We start from the raw sequence: 19,935 nt of genomic DNA, 5'->3' as shown, positions 1-19,935 counted from the left end.
ATTTTTCTGAGCTGGATTAATGACCTAAATTAAGTTTTAAGCAAAATGCACACTTCTGATTTGTGCTGAGTAAACGTTTGTGTTCTTAAAATGGTTTATGAAAATTTGAAAAATGTTAAGTAACTCAAAGATCACCATTAATAATAAACACATGAATACAGCCAACTCCCAGCAGTCAATCTGTGTCAAGCACAGATTTTTTTCTGAAACGTTATCTTAAAGTATTTACCATTTTACACAAATATCTCACCAAAACAAACAAAATATCTAAGTTTCTAATAGCTCTATTAGAATTTGCAAAACTTTGAAGCAGGAGGAAAAGGTAATTAAAGAAAGATGCTAGGAATGCACACGTCTGGTTCAATAATTCCAGCTCCAAATCTTTCAATTCACACACCCTAAAATCACCTCAAAAGTGTAAGGAAGCTCCCCCAAAGGGTGGCTGAACATACAAATCCCCCACTATATCCTGTCCACCACACTCACTCATCCCCGCTACCACCTCTATATATTTTACTGTTATATCACGTTGAGCGGTACAAAATTACTGCCAAATAAGTAAATAGAAGCGCAGCAGAAACCCAGTTGCAGGGAACGAAAAATATCTTCACAGGAACTCAGAGCCTTTCTTACAGACGACACGTGTTTAGCTCTTTAAAACATCTGGCCCTACCAAGGAATGGGAATAATAACCGTACTTTAACCTAACCCATGAGGATATTAAAAGTGGAAGGGATTTCAAGACGGTTTTATGTTAACTAATCCACCAGCCCCACAGGGCAGGCTAGACCTGTCAACAAATTAGGAACACAGAAAAGAGAACAGGGGTGCAGAAGGATGGGGGTGCGAGAGGGTGCGTGCGCGTCGGGGACGGGGGCGCGCGCAATTTTTTAAATGCAGTAATTAAAAATGGAAAAATCCAAGGCCTGGGTCTCTCCACTGGCCTCCCAATCTCGATTCCACAGACTGTATCGGGAATGAACCTAATCTCTAGACGGCGAGGATTTGGGGGCGGAGTAGGGCACCCCCCCGCACCAGCACAGGGGACGCGCTCCGGACACTCACGTTTTCTGCACCGGCTTCCGCCGCTTGCGACTGGCGTAGGTGATGTGGGCGCTGCTACTGTTCATGGTGCCCAGCCGGCGGCGGCTCCTCCCCGGGAGCGGGCGAGACTGCCCCGTGCCCGGGATCCGGCAGCAACCCGGACGACTGCAGCAGCCGGCGCCGGCTTCCACGAAGTCACGCCCGCTCCACCTGCGTCCTCCCGAGGCGGTGGTTCAGACGCCGCGCGCCCCGAACCGGGGCTCCAGCAGCCCTGCGCGGCCAGGTGCGTTACCCGTGTCTGGAGCGGAGGGGCGAGGGGCGGAGACCCGTGAGCGAAGCGGCGCAGGTGCCGTCTGCACGGGAGGAGGCGGCGCTGCGCAGTCCGCAGGTGAGTCGGCCCGGGTGGAGGAGGAGCCTGGCCCGCCTGTTTGGAATCCTGGCCTGGGTCGCGCGCTGTGGCGCCGCGCCCCGTGACCGTCGCCGCGGCCCCTTGGGTAAGGGAGGCGCCGCCGCGCTGCTCCTGGGGCTTCCCCTATCTCGGATGCTTCCCGCCTGCAGAACTCGGACTCCGGCCGCACTCCGGTGCCACCAGCTTCCGCTCGGCTACGCGGCTGTCTCTGGTCCTGGTCACGTTCTCGGGACCGAGCGTCGAGTGGACTCTCCCTGCGACGCCTCTCGCCGAGGCACACACCGGCTGAATAGCAGACGCGCCCCCGACCCCTCTCGGGCTCCGCCCAGCATATCGTAGCCCCGCCCCATCCTATTGGCCCCGCCCCTCTATTCCATTCCCTTGAGGGCCCCACCCTCCCTGCGTGTGATGACGGAAGACGTAACGACGCGCCCCCGCCCTCCCTTCCAGTAGCCATCTTCTTGAGGTCAAGGGGTGGGTTTTGTGGAAACATTTGCAGTCCAGAAAAGAGGTGTGACAACAGATTATGTAGTAGCCAAACTCTTTGTAGCTAGAGTAGCGCAATACAGACATACCAAATAGTGAGCTTAACTTCACCTACGTGAGAGTGACTCGGCAAACTTTTGGCTAAGAATTAGAGTGAGTTGGCAGATAACCAGTGGGACTCTAAATATTTTCCTAGAGGGGAAGACTTCATTCAGGAGGCCACATACGAGTTGAACTTGAAGGCTAAGAGTTTCCCTGGCCTTCTCTTTTGTTTTGTTTTGTCCCCATGCTAGACAATATCGTATCTTTTCCCCAGCCAGAATAACTTCGTTACTCTACAGTCAGATTTCAGTGGGATGGAAAGGAAGTAAGGAAGAAGGACATCACGTAGCATTTGGAAATAATAAGTAATCTGGTAGATTGGAGAGAGGAGCTGGAAGTGAAGTTCAGGAATTCTAGGACCAAATCACAAAGCCTTAACGAAGACTCTAGATTTTGTCCTGTAGTCAATGGAAGCCTTTTAAAGATACTCAGCAGGAAGTGACCGTGTAGTGTCTCAGAAAGTCACTCTGGGAGGAACGTGCAAACTCAATTACGGGAGAGCAAGCCTGGATGCAGTGGGAGAAGTAAGAGAGTTGTTGAAACAGTCCAGGTCAAAGTCCAGGGAAGTGGCAGTAGGACAGAAAGAAGAAAGAATGAATAGATGATGATAGAATGGGATAAGGAAATAGAAGAAGACATCGATCTCAAATGTCTCCAAGATTTCTGACTCTGCGCTGATAACCAGGATGGTGAACACAAAGAGAGAAATATGTTTACCTGTCAGGAACAGAAGGATATCCGGACTAAGATGTCTAGATGATATCTCCCACCATATCCATTCCTACAGTTTGATATGTCCTCAAGCCTTTTCCACCTGGTGAGTTTGTAACCTCAAATTTGGTGCATCAATAAACTGAACTTATTGTTTGGTTTAGCTGAAACTGCTTTATCATTGGCTCTGCCATTCTGTAGATCACCTATGAAATATCTCCAACTTCCCTTCCAGTTCTAATTATTACAGCAAATGCTATTACATTTTAGTCTTTGCAATATCCCTAATTCATCTCCCTCCATTTATTCTTCAATAATTACAGAAATAGAGTGCCCAACCCAAATGGCATACTATTTGGGATTCTTAAACTGATATTAACCTCTCCACACCTTAATTCATCAAGAGCTATTTTGAAGGTAACAAATTTGTGTCAGGAATTGTGCTAGTACTGGGGAGATAATGGTGAACAAAAACAGAAATGTAGGGGCGCCTGGGTGGCTCAGTAGGTAAAGCCTCTGCCTTCAGCTCAGGTCATGATCTCGGGGGCCTGGGATAGAGCCCCGCATCAGGCTCTCTGCTCAGCCTGGAGCCTGCTTCCCCCACTCTCTCTGCTTGCCTCTCTGCCTACTTGTGATCTCTCTCTCTCTGTCAAATAAATAAATAAAATATTTAAAAAAATTAAAAAAAAAACAAAAAAACAGAAATGTACCATGCTTTCCAGGAATATTGTAATATTGTAATCTTTTAGGGAATTTGACCTATTCATTAAGGCAAAGATAGGCTTTTCCAAAAAATGGTAATTGAGTTGAGATTTGAAGGAGAAACAGGGTTACCTAGGAGAAAATAGGGCAAGAGCATTCCAAGCCAATGCAACAGTACAAGCAACATCCCTTTAGTCAGAAGGAGCTTGGCAGGTGTGAGGGATGTGAAATTTGTTTTTAAAAAGTATCATCATATCTACAGGGTGTAGAACAGATTAAAGAGGGAGGAGCAGAGTGGCATGGATGAAAGTAATACTCCTTAAGAAACCGTTTGCTGTAGACTACCCCAGAGATGGCAATTATTGACACTAGGGGAGAGGATGGTGGAGATGAAGAAAACTGAATAGATTCCATAGATATTTGGGAGGTCTTGGAGGATAGAGTGGACATATGACAGTGAGGGAAGAGGAAGTATCAAAAACTTAATAGTTTTCTGGACTATGTATCTGCCTATGTTACGTGGCATGTATTTTTGGGAAATTATTAATTCAGCATGGATCTCTCATGTTTGAGGTACCTTTGAGATATCTAAGGGAAGATGTCAGGTAGGCCATAGAATACACAAGTTTGTAACTCAAAGCAGTCATTTAAGCTGGAGACATAAATTTAGAAGTTATTTGCATTTAGTTGACAGAGCATGGAGGTTTTAGGATACAAATATATGCTAGGAAAGAAGGACTGGTCTCTAAAGAATTTCTATTTAATATCTTATAGCTAAATAGAAGATGATGGACCTAAAAAAACAATTGAAAGAGTCACTAGAATGGTAACAGGAAAATAAGCAGATCACCGTGTCATGGAGAACAAAGTGGAAAAATGTCAGGAGTGGTTCACAGTATTGAATGATGTTGATAGGTTCACATAAGATGAGAACCGAAAATGTCTGTTGGCTTTTCAGTATGGAGTCATTGATGACTTTAGTGAACATTATGTTGGTAGTGAGCATTATGTTGGTGGACACAGAATTGGATTTGTGATGAAAAAGGGCATAAGCAAACACAGACAATTTTTTTTTTTTTTTAAGTTTGGCTGTGAAAGGGAGAGACCTAGTATGGTAGCTAGGAGGGGAGTAAAATGTGTGTGTGTGTGTGTGTGTGTGTGTGTGTGTGTGTGTGTGTTAGTTAATGGGAGATACTCAAGCGATTGAGAGGAGAGATTGAGATTGACAGTGTAAGAAAGATAAGGAGCAATGGAAGCTATTAAAAATAGTAAAGACAGGAAGGAATGAGTGCCACAGCAGAATAGGGGAATTAGGAGTATATAGAAGATTAGGTAATAGTGGAAATAGCTCCTCTAGCGCTTTACTCTTCATAGTGGTCCACAGCTTGTTAGAGAGTTATAAGAAAGGCAGACTCTCTGGCTGTCCTTACTGAGTCAGAATCTGAACTGAACAAGATCTTTCAGGTAATTTAAGTGTACATAAAGTTTGAGAAGCACTACTCCACAGAAGCTGGGGGAAAGGAAGACAGTAGGTGAAATGTAGTAGACTGGTAATTTTTGATCAGAAAGATGAAGGAGATGTGATGAGGCCGGTATTCTAGCAGGATCTACAAACAAGCCAGGTGTGTTTTGTGGTTGATGGTTTTTGTTTTAATTTTACAAGTCTAGGAAGTAAAAGTAATTTGGAAAATGGCAACAGGGAACTAGGTGGACATCAACCCTATATCCTGGATGTGTGATGAAAGAAAATAAATAGGCAACATTCTGAAGATGATAGCCTCAGTGAAAGTAAATTTTCAGTTTAAGGCAAAGGAGGGAACCAAAGATGACGGTGCATACAGGGAACTTTGATGTCTCTATTTTACCTTCTCTTTTTTTCCTTCATCCCTGTATTCCTGTCCATCACCATTCTATCTAAAATGTATAAAGTGTAAATAAATAATTTCCTCCTAGCAAAAGAACCTCAGGGGTAAAAATGCATATTGAAACTTAATTTATTTATTGTGTAGCTTAAAACTTCTTTTAGAAAAGAGATAAATGAAATGTACTAACTCCCATGAACTGATATTAATTTAGTGTTTTTACAAAATGTCTACCCTTTTTAAAGTTGTTAGTTGCTTGGCATAATCATTCTCTTATTTTGTCCTACTTCCATACTGTAATTTTCTGCTTGACTTCAGGACTATTTTCATTATGCAGAAATTCTGTGATGCTATACATATTACAGTCTTAGTTTAGTAACTGATCTTTGTATAATAGATCATAAGAATAAGATTATCAGAATTTATTTCACTTTAATAGTAACACCATTCATTTCTTTGACAATTTTTGCTTAGTATGTCAATGAAATCAGTCTTTGTAGTATAATTCAATTAAAAAAAAAAAAGGGTAGCCATATTCTAGAAACTATCACTTTCTACCTCTAACATGACCACTGTTGAACATATTTCTCAAAGTGTGGTTTGTAGCCATCAGTCAGATTTTAAAATTTTCTGTGAGCAATTTTTATGAAATAACATGATTTCTTTCTTATAATAAATAATTTGCCTGGAAGAGTTTATGAATATTTTACTGCTTCATCCAAAGTGACATTAGCCTTTTACTTAGTTTATGTGAGATTACTTTCTGAGATTTCAGGTGCAGCTATAGGTCTATGAGTTCCTTTTTCCTGCTAAGTATTATAAGAAAACAAACTAAGTTTTAGGAATGGTATTATAAATAGCAGCTGTTTTAGAATAAAGGAAAAATAACTAAATTGAATGCTAACCCTATTCTGTCATAGTACGTGTATTCATTCGTTTCATTTCGCCAACACAATGACATTGGTTGGACACCATGCAAGCCGCTAGTACCCATGTAGTTCAGTACTTCTTTCACTCAATGACAACATATCTTTGTGATGCTGGGTTTTTGTAAGTTGTAGTTATAAAACACAAGGACCTCAAGAAAATGATTATGAAATAGGAAATGAGGGTAGTGGTTACCAGCCCAATTCCAAGGTTTAAGAATGTGTAACATGTCTGATAGATGTGCACATCTCATTAAGAATGAAATAAAATTAAGGAGGGCGTGTATTGCATGAAGCACTGGGTGAGGTGCATAAACAATGAATTTTGGGACACTGAAGAAAAGATAAAATAAATTTTTTAAAAAGAATGAAATAAAAATTTTAAAAAGTATGTGCATTATTTTTTTTTAAATAGCTACTAAGAGGTTAGGATAGACATACATAATAAGTTTGGACATAACTGCTTAATAAATGGAATTGTAAGGTATTTCTTTTACCCTGTGATGCTGTGAAAAAATTACTGACACACTAAGAATACCATGAACTGGGAAAGTCTGGGAATCTGTAACAGAGCTAAACCCTTCATTTAACAGAGGAGTAACCTCAGGCCCAGAGAGATAAAGTTATGTCTTGCTTATCATAGCCTAGAATGCAAGTCTTATGACTTCTATTCCAATAAAAAATATTTAAGTCACTGTGAACCAGTTTGATTCATTTCTAAAAATAATCAGTATATATATCAAGTGTTTTGATTCTAACACCAGAGAGCAGACATAAATATCTAATGGCTATTTCTAAATGTTTTATGCCTTCTTTCCTTGCTTGGTTATTCCACAACAATGTCATAAGTAGAAGCCGAAAACAAAAAGTAATTAACAGGTATTAAAGAGTTTTTGAAATACCTTTTGGGCCACTACCAATCTTAACACCAATAAGAAAATGTAGGAATAATTTGTTATGAGTGAAAATTATTTTTGTTTACTTAGGGATAATGTTTTATTGTAAGAAACAATAAGACTTTTGGTATATGAAAGAACATTCTTAAAACATTGACATGTATTCTATTTGTTAATTAATAATTTAATTATTTTTTAAATTTTATTTATTTATTTGATATAGAGAGAGAGATCACAAGTAGGCAGAGAGACAGGCAGAGAGAGAGGGGGAAGCAGGCTTCCTGCCTGGCAGAGAGCCCGATGCGGGGCTCAATCCCAGGACCCTGAGATCATGACCTGGGCCAAAAGCAGAGGCTTAATCCACTGAGCCACCCAGGGCGCCCCTCTATTTTTTTATTTTTAAAAAACATTCCATTTAGATTTTGACTTTTGCTTGTTGGAACTTTACAAATGTGAAATTTGACTACAGGATAGGTTAAGAAGAAGTTTTATATTTCATATGCTAAGATTCGTATCTGATTTATAATATTTGTTAAATAACATACAAATATATAAATATTTTTTGTTTAAAGCCATTTAACTTTACAGATAAATATATTTTGGATTCCTACAATGATATGTATTTTATGCATTTTAAATGATCATATAGAAGAAACTGAAATGAAGATCAAATACATTTATATTAAAGAGATATTTTTATTTATTTTTATTTTTTAAAGACATATTTTAAAGTTATATTAAACATGCTAAGAAAAACTTAAGGAAATATAAATTATTATACCATTCTGATCTAAAATCTATAATTTAGACCTGCTGAACTTGAAAGACTAGCTTATTCTTATGCATAATTAAAAAAAAACAGTGTTTTCTTTCTGGAAAATGTTTAACTTGGATTTACTCATCTGTAGACAGTGGTTCTCACCTTTTGTTATGCATCGTAATTACCTGGAAACTTTAAAAAATACTAATGTTTAGAGTTTCTTTACACAGATTTTGATTTCATGGTGTAGGTTGTGGTGTGGGTATCAAGATTTGGGGGGATAATAGTTGTATTGTATGTACGAGAAGATCCTTATTCTCAGGAAATGCATGCTGTAACATTTAAGTGTGAAATATCCTGTCTGCAACTTATCCAAGAATGATCTATGAAAAGAAAGAAAGAAAGAAAGAGAAAGAAAATTACACACACACACACACACACACACACACACACACATATACACAGATACACATATTTATACATACCCATATACAACTGTGAAGGGTATATAGTTATTTGTGGTATTATTCTTTCAACTTTCCCATATGTTGAAAAATTTCACAATAAAAAGAAAAAGGACAAAAACAACCTTTACTCTCAAGTTTAGAATTCAGAAACAAAATAATTATTCGAAGTCTAATAATAGTTTCAGTGAGAGATGAAGCCAAGACTGATAATTAATCACGCAGCTCTTCCTAAGATAGAGCTTTAGATCTTGTTCTAACCCTTGATAGTCCAGGAAACAGATGGAAGATAAGTAAAAAAAGACTCACATGAAATTTCTGCACTTCAGTGTGAGAACAAACCTCGAAGACTAAGATCCCCATTTTGTAGTATCTGTGGCCTGAGGAATATATGTTATTAGTTGTGCTTTCCAAGAATTTAGTTGGTTTATGCTAACTACAAATCATTTTACTGTATTTGTTAGTTATACATACTAAAATGCTAATAATTTCATTTCTGTCCTTATCCTAGTCTCTTCTAAATTTCTAATACCTCACAAATATTGTTTTACTTGTTCTTATGCTACAAATTTGAAATTTTTTAATCAATTGTCTTGCATATACTCCCTGAATATGACTTTATAATGCATCAATAGTCACGATTTATATCTATAAGTCTTATATGCTAAAATAATAGGTTTTAAAAAAAATCTTTGGGGAAAAACGTTAGCTTGCACACCAAGCTAAATCTTTTCACATTAATGCTCGCAGAACAAGAATGATAAGTAAGGCTCTTAGGACTACTTAGGACAGTCAAACCTTATACCAAGCATAGTAAAAATCTGCCATCACCTGACTGGTAAGTTGACAATGATAAAGGAGATCTGGTTACATAATGAATCAAGGGGCTAGGGCTAAGGGTGGAGAGTCTCATATAATAGCAGGCTCTCCACCCTTCCCTTCTAAGGCAGGGGGAAAGAATTTCCCTTGTAAAACTTTAGTTGAGTTTCTTTCCTGTCTGAACATAGATGGATTTCCCATATGCCTTTACAAGAGGTAAGGAGTCCTGATGGAAACCCATTGGAAGGTTTCAGTTCATTCCCAGTTTTGAACAGATCTTTTCAATTCCTTTAGTCCCTGCTTTGGGTTGAATCCTTTTCGGAGATTATCTAAATCAACAAATAAAGAATCACGGAAAGCAAATGTGTTTCTAAAAAAGAGCATGAATATCAAAAAATTATTTTGGAATCGGTCAGTATTTAAAGAAATGCCAACTAGATTATTTTGTCATGCAAACAATCCTTATCTTCAGAAACCAGGATTTTCAAATATTTAATTTATTAGATGTTGTGTTTTTCCATATTGCTTAAACTAAGATTTCATGAGCACTCAGATTTCTGCCTACTTTTCACACAGTTCTTTGAAACAAATCGCCACCACTGCCATCACCAAAAAAAAATAAAGTCAACATACGCCTGTATTAGTAAAAACGGTCATCTGAATCCTGATAAAGAACTTTCACTATAGACAGAAAGTAGACAAAAGATATAAAATGAAAACTTTGACTTTTTAGTTATCCTTGAATATTTCTGAGTTATATGTTAACTTTGCAAAAACTGAATTTTTTCCATAGTAACATGAATTTAACCCCTTCTTTTCATTTCAATGTTGTATTGTTAGTTCTAAATAGACCTATATCTAGCAATTTATATTCTTTTAATGTATAGGTAAAAAACTTCTGTACTTAGATCATTAAATGGGTAAATAAAAATATGTTCCCAAAGTTCCTTTAAAAAGCTTTTGGCATGAAAGTTACAACTTAATTGATACTACTGAGATATTACTGATGCATTATAAATTTTCCACTTATTCTAAATGTTTTATTTACATGTTCTCTATTTTTAATTTTAATACTGAAGTACAAGCTTAGGAAGATTTCTTTAAGAGGATTTTCATTTTTCTGTTTTTCTTTTATGTATGATTAAAATTCAAGAGGATTTGATATTCCAGATCTTTTCCTTTTAAACGTTTTTCTTATATGGTCTGCAGAAAACACAAATTAAAATAAAGATAAGGTACAAATATTGCCATACTGGTGGGTTTTACCCCGCAGAAAGAAAACCACTGATGTAGTTTCTAATAATGTCCTTTCTCCCATTTTAATAAGAAGGTCTGTGTTGTTCTGACATTAAATGGATTAAGCAGCAAGCCTGCTGAGAAAAATACTCAAAGGTATTAAACCCTTGCAGTGTTGGTTTAACTGTAAGTACTGTAAAATAAGATTAAGTCTGAGTCTGGAAGAAGAAAGAGGTTTGACATAAGACTAAAAGGTAACAGTATTCACAGATGCCTGAATTAATGCTTCAGTGAAAAATATAATTAGCACAAGATTTGAAAATATGTCTCCTTTGGCAAATGTCTTCAGAGAGTAATCAGTGCTGTAGACTGATGTAGTGGAAAGAGCACTGGGCAAGTCGCCAGAATCTTTGAATTCAAGTTTGTTGCTCTAACACTCGCTAGTTCTGTGACCTTGGATGAGAAATTTCTAAAGTCTTTGAATCACAGTATTGTGGATGGGGCCAACTGGCAACTCTTCTCCACTTTATAGTGTGCATTTGTGCACTTCAGAGTCCCCAGATTCCCGTGCAATTGAAGCTGCAGATGCAAATTAGGTTCAGCCAATTAGATGCACTTGTTGAGATTTGAAAGGCAGAAGTCAAGTGAAGGTCATCTTCCTGCTGCTGTGTTGTTTTCTGCCAATAAGCGAGATTGCGAAGACATGATTTTTGCATGATAGGTTCCAGCATCCAAGTTCTTGTTTTGTGGGATTTGAGAGGCTGTTGCGGTGGCCACGCACTGGTGGTCTCTTGATTCCTTACTGGTAGCTACAGTACTGTGTCTCTGAACTCAATAAATTCTGAGGTGACATCTGGATTCTTAACCTTTCTGACTGAAGAAGGAGTAGTAGTTCTGCTACTAAATTCTGGAAATGTTCCTCAATGCCCAGCCTAGAGCCTCTATCTCTAGCCTTTCCAATTACTTTGTAAACTTTTCATTCCATTGAGTAAACTTCTGTCTACTTAAAGAACCTCGACCTTATTCTGTTTCCTGAACTGAACCCTAGTTAAGACACGTCAACAAATTTCATTCATATCATGTGGATGGTTGAAAAGACCAAACTGTACCACCTAAGTATATTCTATACTGTTACCTCTTTTTTAAAAGGTGGGTAGACATGATATGACCAACAGCTCTTAACATTGTCTCATCGTATTTTCCTGTCATTAATTTTATTAATATAATATTTTGTGATGTATCGGTGTTGTTTGGCAAATAACACAGAAAAAATCAATTGTGTACTTAGATGGCTAGATATGAGAAATCTCTAATTCCTAAGAATGTCTCTGAGTTTGAATGATGCCTTTCTTATAACTGAAATGAATATTTTTCACTTCAATTTTATAGTTTCCTATTAATGTTAAAATTTTCTGATGGTAATAATTAGAAGCACTATGGCTAATTCCGTAAGTGGAAATGTATTGACAGATATCAATCCAAGTATGTCAAGATTTTGAACAGATAAGAAAAAATTTTGCACTGTGTTCTCACACTTTCTAAAGGAATAAAATAAAATATAAATAAAATTTTTTTCAGCATTTTTGGGGAAACATTCGCTGTTGTGAATGTGGCACCAAGACATATTTTACCTTTAAACCCGCTCATATGCCTAACCACCATTAAGGCATCAGTTCTCTCCAAATCAATTTCCTGATTTGACTTCACTGCTCTCCAGTTTCAGCCTGGCCCCTAATTCTTATCTCCGTTTCTATTGGTGTCTTTTTCTGTACCCTTTAGACTTGCAATGAGTTTTTGTTGTTGTTTTTTTTTTTTTTTAATTTTGCCTCTTCTAAAAGGACTTATTCTATTCACTTTTTTCCCTCTTGAGACTTTCTTGGAGTATGTACATCATATATATCTCGATATATACAGAGAGAGTCTTATTACATTGGTCTTATTATATTGACCTTGGTCCCTGGGGACCTAAATTCATTTGGACCTCATTGTGATAAAGACCTTCTAGATCTCCTGAATAGGTGAATTCAAAGAACAAGAGAATGACACTGAGTACTCATTACTTTCTTACATAATTTTAAATATTGGACAGAATAAACTAGATTGAATTTTCTAGTGCTCTGTGAACAAAAGCTTATTTATTTCCATATATAACCCCTTTTAAGCTTATTTATTTCCACCATCTAACCCTATATTCAAGATTAAATCTATCATTTTTTAATAGCCAGTTCTAACCTTAATTAGTTCCCATTTTTACCCTTAATTAACTCCTAAGTTTTATATTTATCTAAGAAACCCCCATTTCATCTTAAATACTACCACGAACTTTCTTCTGAAAATAGTTTGGTCTGAATACATACTCCACATCCCTTCTCAATGAGAGAACCTATAATTTTTCCTTTTCTGTCAAATAAATTTTATTTATTTATTTATTTATTAAGATTTTATTTATTTATTTGACAGTCAGAAATCACAAGTAGGCAGAGAAGCAGGCAGAGAGAGAGAGAGGAGGAAGCAGGCTCCCCGCTGAGCAGAGAGTCCGACATGGGGCTTGATCCCAAGACCCTGGGATCATGACCTGAGCCGAAGGCAGAGGCTTTAACCCGCTGAGCCACCTAGGCACCCCCCTTTTCTGTCAAATCAATTTTAAATAGCCATCCTAAGAAACCTCATCAACTAATCTAACTTTACTTTCTTATCTAATTGTATCTCCCACATTCCCTAACACATGCCCTCCACTTCAATCAGACCAATTTTCTTATGATTCCCTAAATATGATAAATTAAGACTTCTCTCCTCAGCATTGTATTTAGTTGGAAAACCTACTCTCCACTTACTCGATCTGAACCCATTAATTTCATAAAGTACTGGCTTGTGCCATGTGTTCTTCACATTAACTTATATTGTATCTTGTATTATTTATGATTTTTGTTGTTAATACTTCATATTTTCCACATGATTGAAGAATGTGCTGGTGAAATGTTAAGTGCTTAATCAATATGTACTTAATTGAGTTGAATTTATACACTTACTATAACATAGCCTGGATGTTATTTTTTAAGATTTTATTAATTTATTTGAGAGAGAGAGAGAGCAGGGGAGGAGCAGAGGGAGAGAGAATCTGAAGCAGACTCTGCACTTAGTGTGTGGAGCCCGACATGGGGCTCGATCCCATGACTGTGAGATTGTGACGTGAGCTGAAACCAAGAGTCCAGTGGTTAACCGACTGAGCCACCCAGGTGCTGCTACCCTGGACATTTTATTGACATTAAACATTCTAAAAATTACACTCATGATTTTTTATCTGGGTGTAATCAGTTTCAAGTTTTCTCAGCTATGGTGCCTCTTATTCTCAGATGTCAGTGACCAGTTTGGCACATTACTTGTAGTTCAAGATGATCTATGAGATAGTTTATAGGCTGAAACCAGATAATTTCATTAATTGTACAGTATAGTATTCATTCAATAGTTATAAAGGATGCATTCATTCAACAAATATTCAAGTATCTGCAATGTGCTGAGCAATAGGGTTAGCATAAAGAATAAGACGTGGTCCTTACCTTACTTTCAGAAAATGTCCTGGGCAGGTAGGGCTAACAGCGTGACCAGACTATCACCATGGAGTGTGATGAGCTTGATGATGACGGTAAGTACAGCGTACTCTGAAAGCACATGAAAAGGACATGTAACCTCAGGCAATCTGAAATGACAAGCTAAGCCCTGAAAGGTAGGCATTATTCCAGCAAAGAGGGCTTGAGGAAGGCAGGGGAAACCTGGACCAAGGTCTAAAGGCCGGGAAAGAAAGAAATTCTTGCTTGGCATGTGAAGGTTAAAGATATAGGAAAAAGTACTTAATGAAATTTTTCTCCTGGTATATTTATTTCTGATTCAGATTTCATATGATTCCAGGTCATTTCTTAAAACTTAACAAAATTACCTCAAACAAAAAGAACATTCTGGGAATAATACATTTTTAAAATAATGTTTCATAAGTAATTATTATTTCCAAAATGTTTGCAAGGGGAAATTCTTTCCCTTCTGTTTCAGCTCACATTTACAAAGAGCTTTTGCAGAGAGAGTGTTCTCAGGAAAAGGGAATGTGGGAGGTAGGGTATGGTAGGAGAAGGAGCTAAGTAGGCACACCAAACACCGGGATCCCAGCTTTAGCTTTGCTCCTCTGGGCAGCTCTGGGGCATGAACTGCATCCAGAGTTGGTCCCACCTTGAGGCAAGAGGTCTGGCTTGGGTTAAGGAAAAGGGAAGGAAGGATAACCCCCTGGATGCAGAATGCAGTGACTTCCATAGAGCAGAAGGAAATGTTCAGGAAAAAGGGAAATCAGTGAGCCTGGTCAGCCAACACTCAGAGCATTTGGGGGATGGGTGCAGCTGGGGGCAGTGGTTGGGGAATTGGGTGGGGAACCAACAGGACGCTCTAAACCATAGTTATTCCATTTTAGGGATTTTGAATTCCAAACAAAAAATGCTTATTCAGACGTCTACTGTAGTTTTATGGATCATGAAACTTAATTGGCTTTGTTGATTTTTAGATATGTAAATCCTTTAGAGAATAATGAAGTTATGTACTATGCATTTAGCCTATGATACATCTGTGTGACATGATGAATTCGGTCTTAGTGAGATTATAGTAAATTTCTTCTAAGTTTTATTATATACTAGAAAACTGCACCAACAGACATTAGCCATTAATTTGGAAAATAAGTCACACTGTGATGTTTTATTGTTTCGTTTTATTTTAGGCAAAACCTCTTGTTTCTTTCCTGTAGTTTTTCTTCCTATGACTTTTCTTTCTTTTTCTTAGTTCTTCTATTTTTCCCTTTTACTTTCATTTCTCTCTCTCTTTCCCTCCCTCTCTTGCCTTCTTTTTCTCTCTCCCTTTCTCCTATCTTTCCTCCTTTTTTTCCTTTCTTTTGACAGTGTTGTGAACTGCCTGTCACAGGATAACTAAAGCTCAACTTAGAACTCAGAAGAAACACATTCTTTCCGGAAATTAGATGTGCTTGTTTTTGTTTGTTTGTTTGTTTTTCATTCTTAATTCACTTAAAACTGTGAATCACGAGGCGCCTGGGTGGCTCAGTGGGTTGAGGCCTCTGCCTTCGGCTGGGGTCATGATCCCGGGGTCCTGGGATCGAGCCCCACGTGGGGCTCTCTGCTCCACAGGGAGCCTGCTTCCTCCTCTCTCTCTGCCTGCCTCTCTGCCTACTTGTGATCTCTGTCTGCCAAATAAATACAATCTTAAAAACAAAAACAAAACAAAACAAAAACTGTGAATCACTTCCTGACTGTGGTCTTCTCTGAATTTTAATGTTTGGCATTCACTTTCAAAATCTGGCTCAATAAATTGAATAACATTTATTCTGTTTCTTTGTCATTAAACTTCGGTGAATTTAGAGAAGGTTCTTTGAAATGACATTCTTGTGAAAGAAGTTCTTTAGAGACCTCACAACCCAGGGAGCAAGGATTTCCTAAAACCATTGTACTTGGCTGGGTTATTTATCTATTTTTGTATGAAGTCAACTTATCATCAAAACAAAATTAATATTGCATTATTTTTTGGTCAAGGACACATTAAACATTTAATGCAGCATGCACAACTTTCAGGAAGATAGAACCATAAGCAATTAGTTGCATACGCTTCTCATGACATAAGGTGACTTTCACAATATGAAATACTACTGTTTAAAATTAAATGCTCACCACTACATATTAGACCCAGGTAAAGATTATAGGCTGACTTACTTTAGTTCTAATAATTTAAAATGCTTTTTGTTCCCAGATAATGGTTCTGTTAATGATTGTATGAAACTCTGACATAATTGTGATTACATTGTATTTTTTTAAGTATCTGTTGTGTAGATATTCAGGTAGCAATGAAAATACTAATTACAATGGCAGTTCAGTAATTGGTTCACTCAGTTGTTGGATGGGGTGCTGTGTCTATCCCGAGGCTAATGACTTATCCTAGTTATTGTGGTAATACTTATAAGAAGCACAAACACCTCGGTGAATTCACATTAGCACAAAGTGCAGTAGTCGGGATAATGTAGATAAAATGATCCATTGTCTTTCGATATGTAAGCTGTAACAAGTATTTTGATAAAGTTTTAACACATTTGCATTTACTTCCCATACAGCTTACATAAATTGCATATTATTTATGTAAATTTTCAATTCTCAAAAATGCATAATGTCTATCTTTTCCATTCAGTCTTTTTAAAAAAATGAAAATTGGTGTTTATCAAATATAGGCCCTGGTCATTTCATATACTTTCTTTCACTTAACCTTACAACAACCCTATGAAACAGGTTCTTTCTAAAAAAAGAAATAAAATTCACAGAGCATAAAGTTCACCATTTTAAAAGTGTACAACTGAGTGTTTTTCAGTGTATCCATGAGGTTATGAAACCATCAATATTATCTAATTCTAGGACATTTTCATCACTACCCCCCCCCAAAAAAAAACCTGTAGTCATTCATTGTCACTCTCTAGTCCCCTCCTACCAGCTCTTAGAAAACCACTAATTTACTTTCCATCGCCAGGGCTTTGTCTGTTCTGGACATTTCATATAAATGAAATCATATAATATATAGTCTTTTGGATTAGCTACTTTCACTTCCCATAATGTTTTCAAGTTTTAGCCATGTGGAGTATGTATCTATAGTTCTTTCTTTTTTATGTCTGAAAGACATATTGCCTTGTTGATAGATTACATTTTGTCTACCCGTTCATAGTTGATGGACAATTGGATTGTTTCCACTTTTTGGCTATTTTGAATAATGCTACAATGAGCATTCATGTCCACGTTTTTGTGTGGACATATGTTTTCATGTCTCTTGGGTATACATCTAGAAGTACAATTGCTGGGACATATGGCAACTGTACAGTCAACTTTTTGAGGAACTGCCAAACTGTTTCCCAAGTGGCTGCAACATGTTACATTGTCATCAGCAAGGTCTGAGGCTTCCACTGTATCCATGTCACACTTGTTCTTCCTCTTCTTTTTATGATAGCTATCTTAGTAGCCACTTGATTATGGTTTTTGATTTTCATTTCTCTACTAATGATCTTGTGTATCTTTTCATGTGTTTATTGGGCATTGTCTATCTTCTTTGGAGAAATATCTATTCAAATCCTTTCCCAATTTTTAATTAGGTTATTTTGTGTTGTTAGAGTTATATATTGCGACTTCTAGACTTTTATCAGGTATATGAGTTGCAAATATTCTCTTGTACTCTGTGGGTTATCTTTTTTTTCTGATAGTGATTTTTGATGCACAAAGCTTTTAATTTTAATGAAGTCCAATTAGTCTATTTTTTTTTTTTTTAGGTAAGGTAAATGCCTTACCTAAAGGCATGAGAAAGGAAAGAACAGGATGGATTTGACAAATATTTCATAGGTAAATAGTACTTGATACTTGACAGATTTGGAGGGATAAGTTTTATAGGATAATTTTCATATTTCCCTTTTAGTCATTGGGTAGATAGTGATACCATCAATGAGAGAGGAAATTAAAGAGTATATGGTGGGAGGCAGCTGGATTTGGTGTTGGACATCCTGAGTAAAAACTGCAGGCTGGACATAAAAACACAGATATCTGATAGGCCATTGGAAAATGTTTCTGAAGGCTAAGGAAAGAGGAATATGCCAGAGACACGTACTTGGGGTCATTAGACTATAGCTACCATGTTTTGCAGAAGAGATATACTAAAGAAGCTAACTAGTCACCTGGACAAAGATTTAGAGTGGCTTTACTTTGCATTCACCATCACAGGTCACCATGTGATTTTTAACTATGAAGAACCAGAAAATTTGTCATTGCTTCACAGTTTTTTAGATCCCCAAGAATAAATAATTTATATAAATAAAATAATTGCATCCTGTCTTCAATGATTATTTTTCCAGGTTAAAGTCTCCATTATAAGCAAAAAATTTTTCATCAAAAACTAAATTTTTTAATGTTCAAAAAGACTTATTTATAAGTTGAGCATGTTATTTCAATTCATAGCACATAGAAAAAGCTAAATATTTCAGAGATATAAATTTGGCTGGATGATCCACCGACAGTATTTTCAGAGAGAATGCCTTCTATACAGACTGTAAACAGTTGGGAATGGCTAGTAAAATCCTAGCTCCTAGGAGTGAATGAGCACCACAGTAGAGCCCTGGTCCTTAGAGGAGTCCTAGAGCTGTTTGGAGTTGGCTTTGTCTTTGGACCCCAGCAAAGCATTTGATGTTCTGGGATGCAGAGGGGCCAGGTAAGGTTTTGGCTCTGCCCTGGTTGAGACCATGGTCACAGTGTCAGGCTCTTAGTGGTGCACCTGGTTTTGGCAAGGTTGCACAAATTCAACGTGGGAAATGTATGGGGTTTGTGTATGTGTGTGGTGGGAAGGAGGCATCAATTCACCCTACATTATGTTCAAGAACGATGTCTTCTGATGCCAGTCCTCAATTCCCTTTCTGGGTGGGGCTTGGTCACACTGAATAGGGAAAGTCAGTGACAGTCCCTCAGAATCCCCCAAATCAACCCTTCACCCTCCCACTCCTACCAAAACACCATGCATGTCATTTTACTCTGCAAAATGAACAGGAGGATGGAGGGAAGGGAATTCAGAAGATCGAGGACTACATGCTGTGCCTTAGTATAGACCACTGGGTTGTGTGTGAGCAAACAACACAGTCTGAGGGAGCCTGGGCAGGGGCTGCTGTCAAGTCCTGGGGTCCTCCATGGCAAAGTGGATGGACTGCACTAGAGAGACAGGATTGGGAAAACATGTAGGTTCCTCTTCTTACCGGAGACCCGCAGGGTGGCCTGAGACTGGGCCCCTGGTTCTCTGTCTTTCTCAAGGGCCCATGTCAGGCTTTGGCTCACCTGGGTTCATACTTAACCCATATAGCAGCTCCAGCAGCTCTGAGGTATTTAGAAGTAAATATCCTTTCCAGGAAGGGCTACCTTCTACATGCATGAATGCTGTAAACACAGTCTGGGGAAGCTGGGGCAGCTTCTGGGCTTGCCCCAAGTATTACAATTTTTCTCTCCTTTTTTGGGCAATACTTCCATGCTTTATTCATTCATATACACTTGGACAGTCTGCCAGTTGGAAACTCAGCTTTGTGGGGTAGAGATGCCAGCTCTACCAAACCTGAACTCAGGATAATGAGCAAATACTTTTTTAAAAAATTGCACAATGAGGAGTGCCTGGGTGGCTCAGTGTGCCAAAGCCTCTGCCTTTGGCTCAGATCATGATCCCAGGGTCCTGAGATCGACCCTAGCATTGGGATCCCTGCTCAGCAGGGGGCCTGCTACCCCCCCCCCCCCGCCTGCCTCTCTGCCTACTTGTGATCTCTGTCTGTCAAATAAATAAATAAAATCTTTAAAAAAAATTGCACAATGAGCACTACATTCTAGGAAGGTTCTTACAATGTAAAACAACAACAAAAATAAGAACCTGTGGTTCTTAGAACATTTTTAGACAAAACGTAAGAGAGAGAAAAATGGAGCCGC

The 19,935-nt window shown here is 38.0% G+C and overlaps 1 protein-coding gene across 1 annotated transcript in view; it reads right to left on the bottom strand.

Annotated features, from left to right (window-relative positions):
• Positions 1–1,759, bottom strand: part of AHR (aryl hydrocarbon receptor) — a 51,118-nt gene extending 49,359 nt beyond the window's left edge. Inside the window, exon 1 of the mRNA XM_080817989.1 lies at positions 1,066–1,759. Coding sequence (XP_080674115.1) covers positions 1,066–1,130 — 65 coding nt within the window. The 5' untranslated portion in view covers positions 1,131–1,759. The remainder of the gene's footprint in view (positions 1–1,065) is intronic.
• Positions 1,760–19,935: the final 18,176 nt, after the last annotated feature.

Source organism: Martes martes (assembly GCF_963455335.1).
Source record: "Martes martes genome assembly, chromosome: 11".
NCBI classification, from domain to species: Eukaryota; Metazoa; Chordata; class Mammalia; order Carnivora; family Mustelidae; genus Martes; species Martes martes.
The sequence above is the reverse complement of the archived record's forward strand: the minus strand, read 5'-3'. Positions and strand labels throughout refer to the sequence as shown.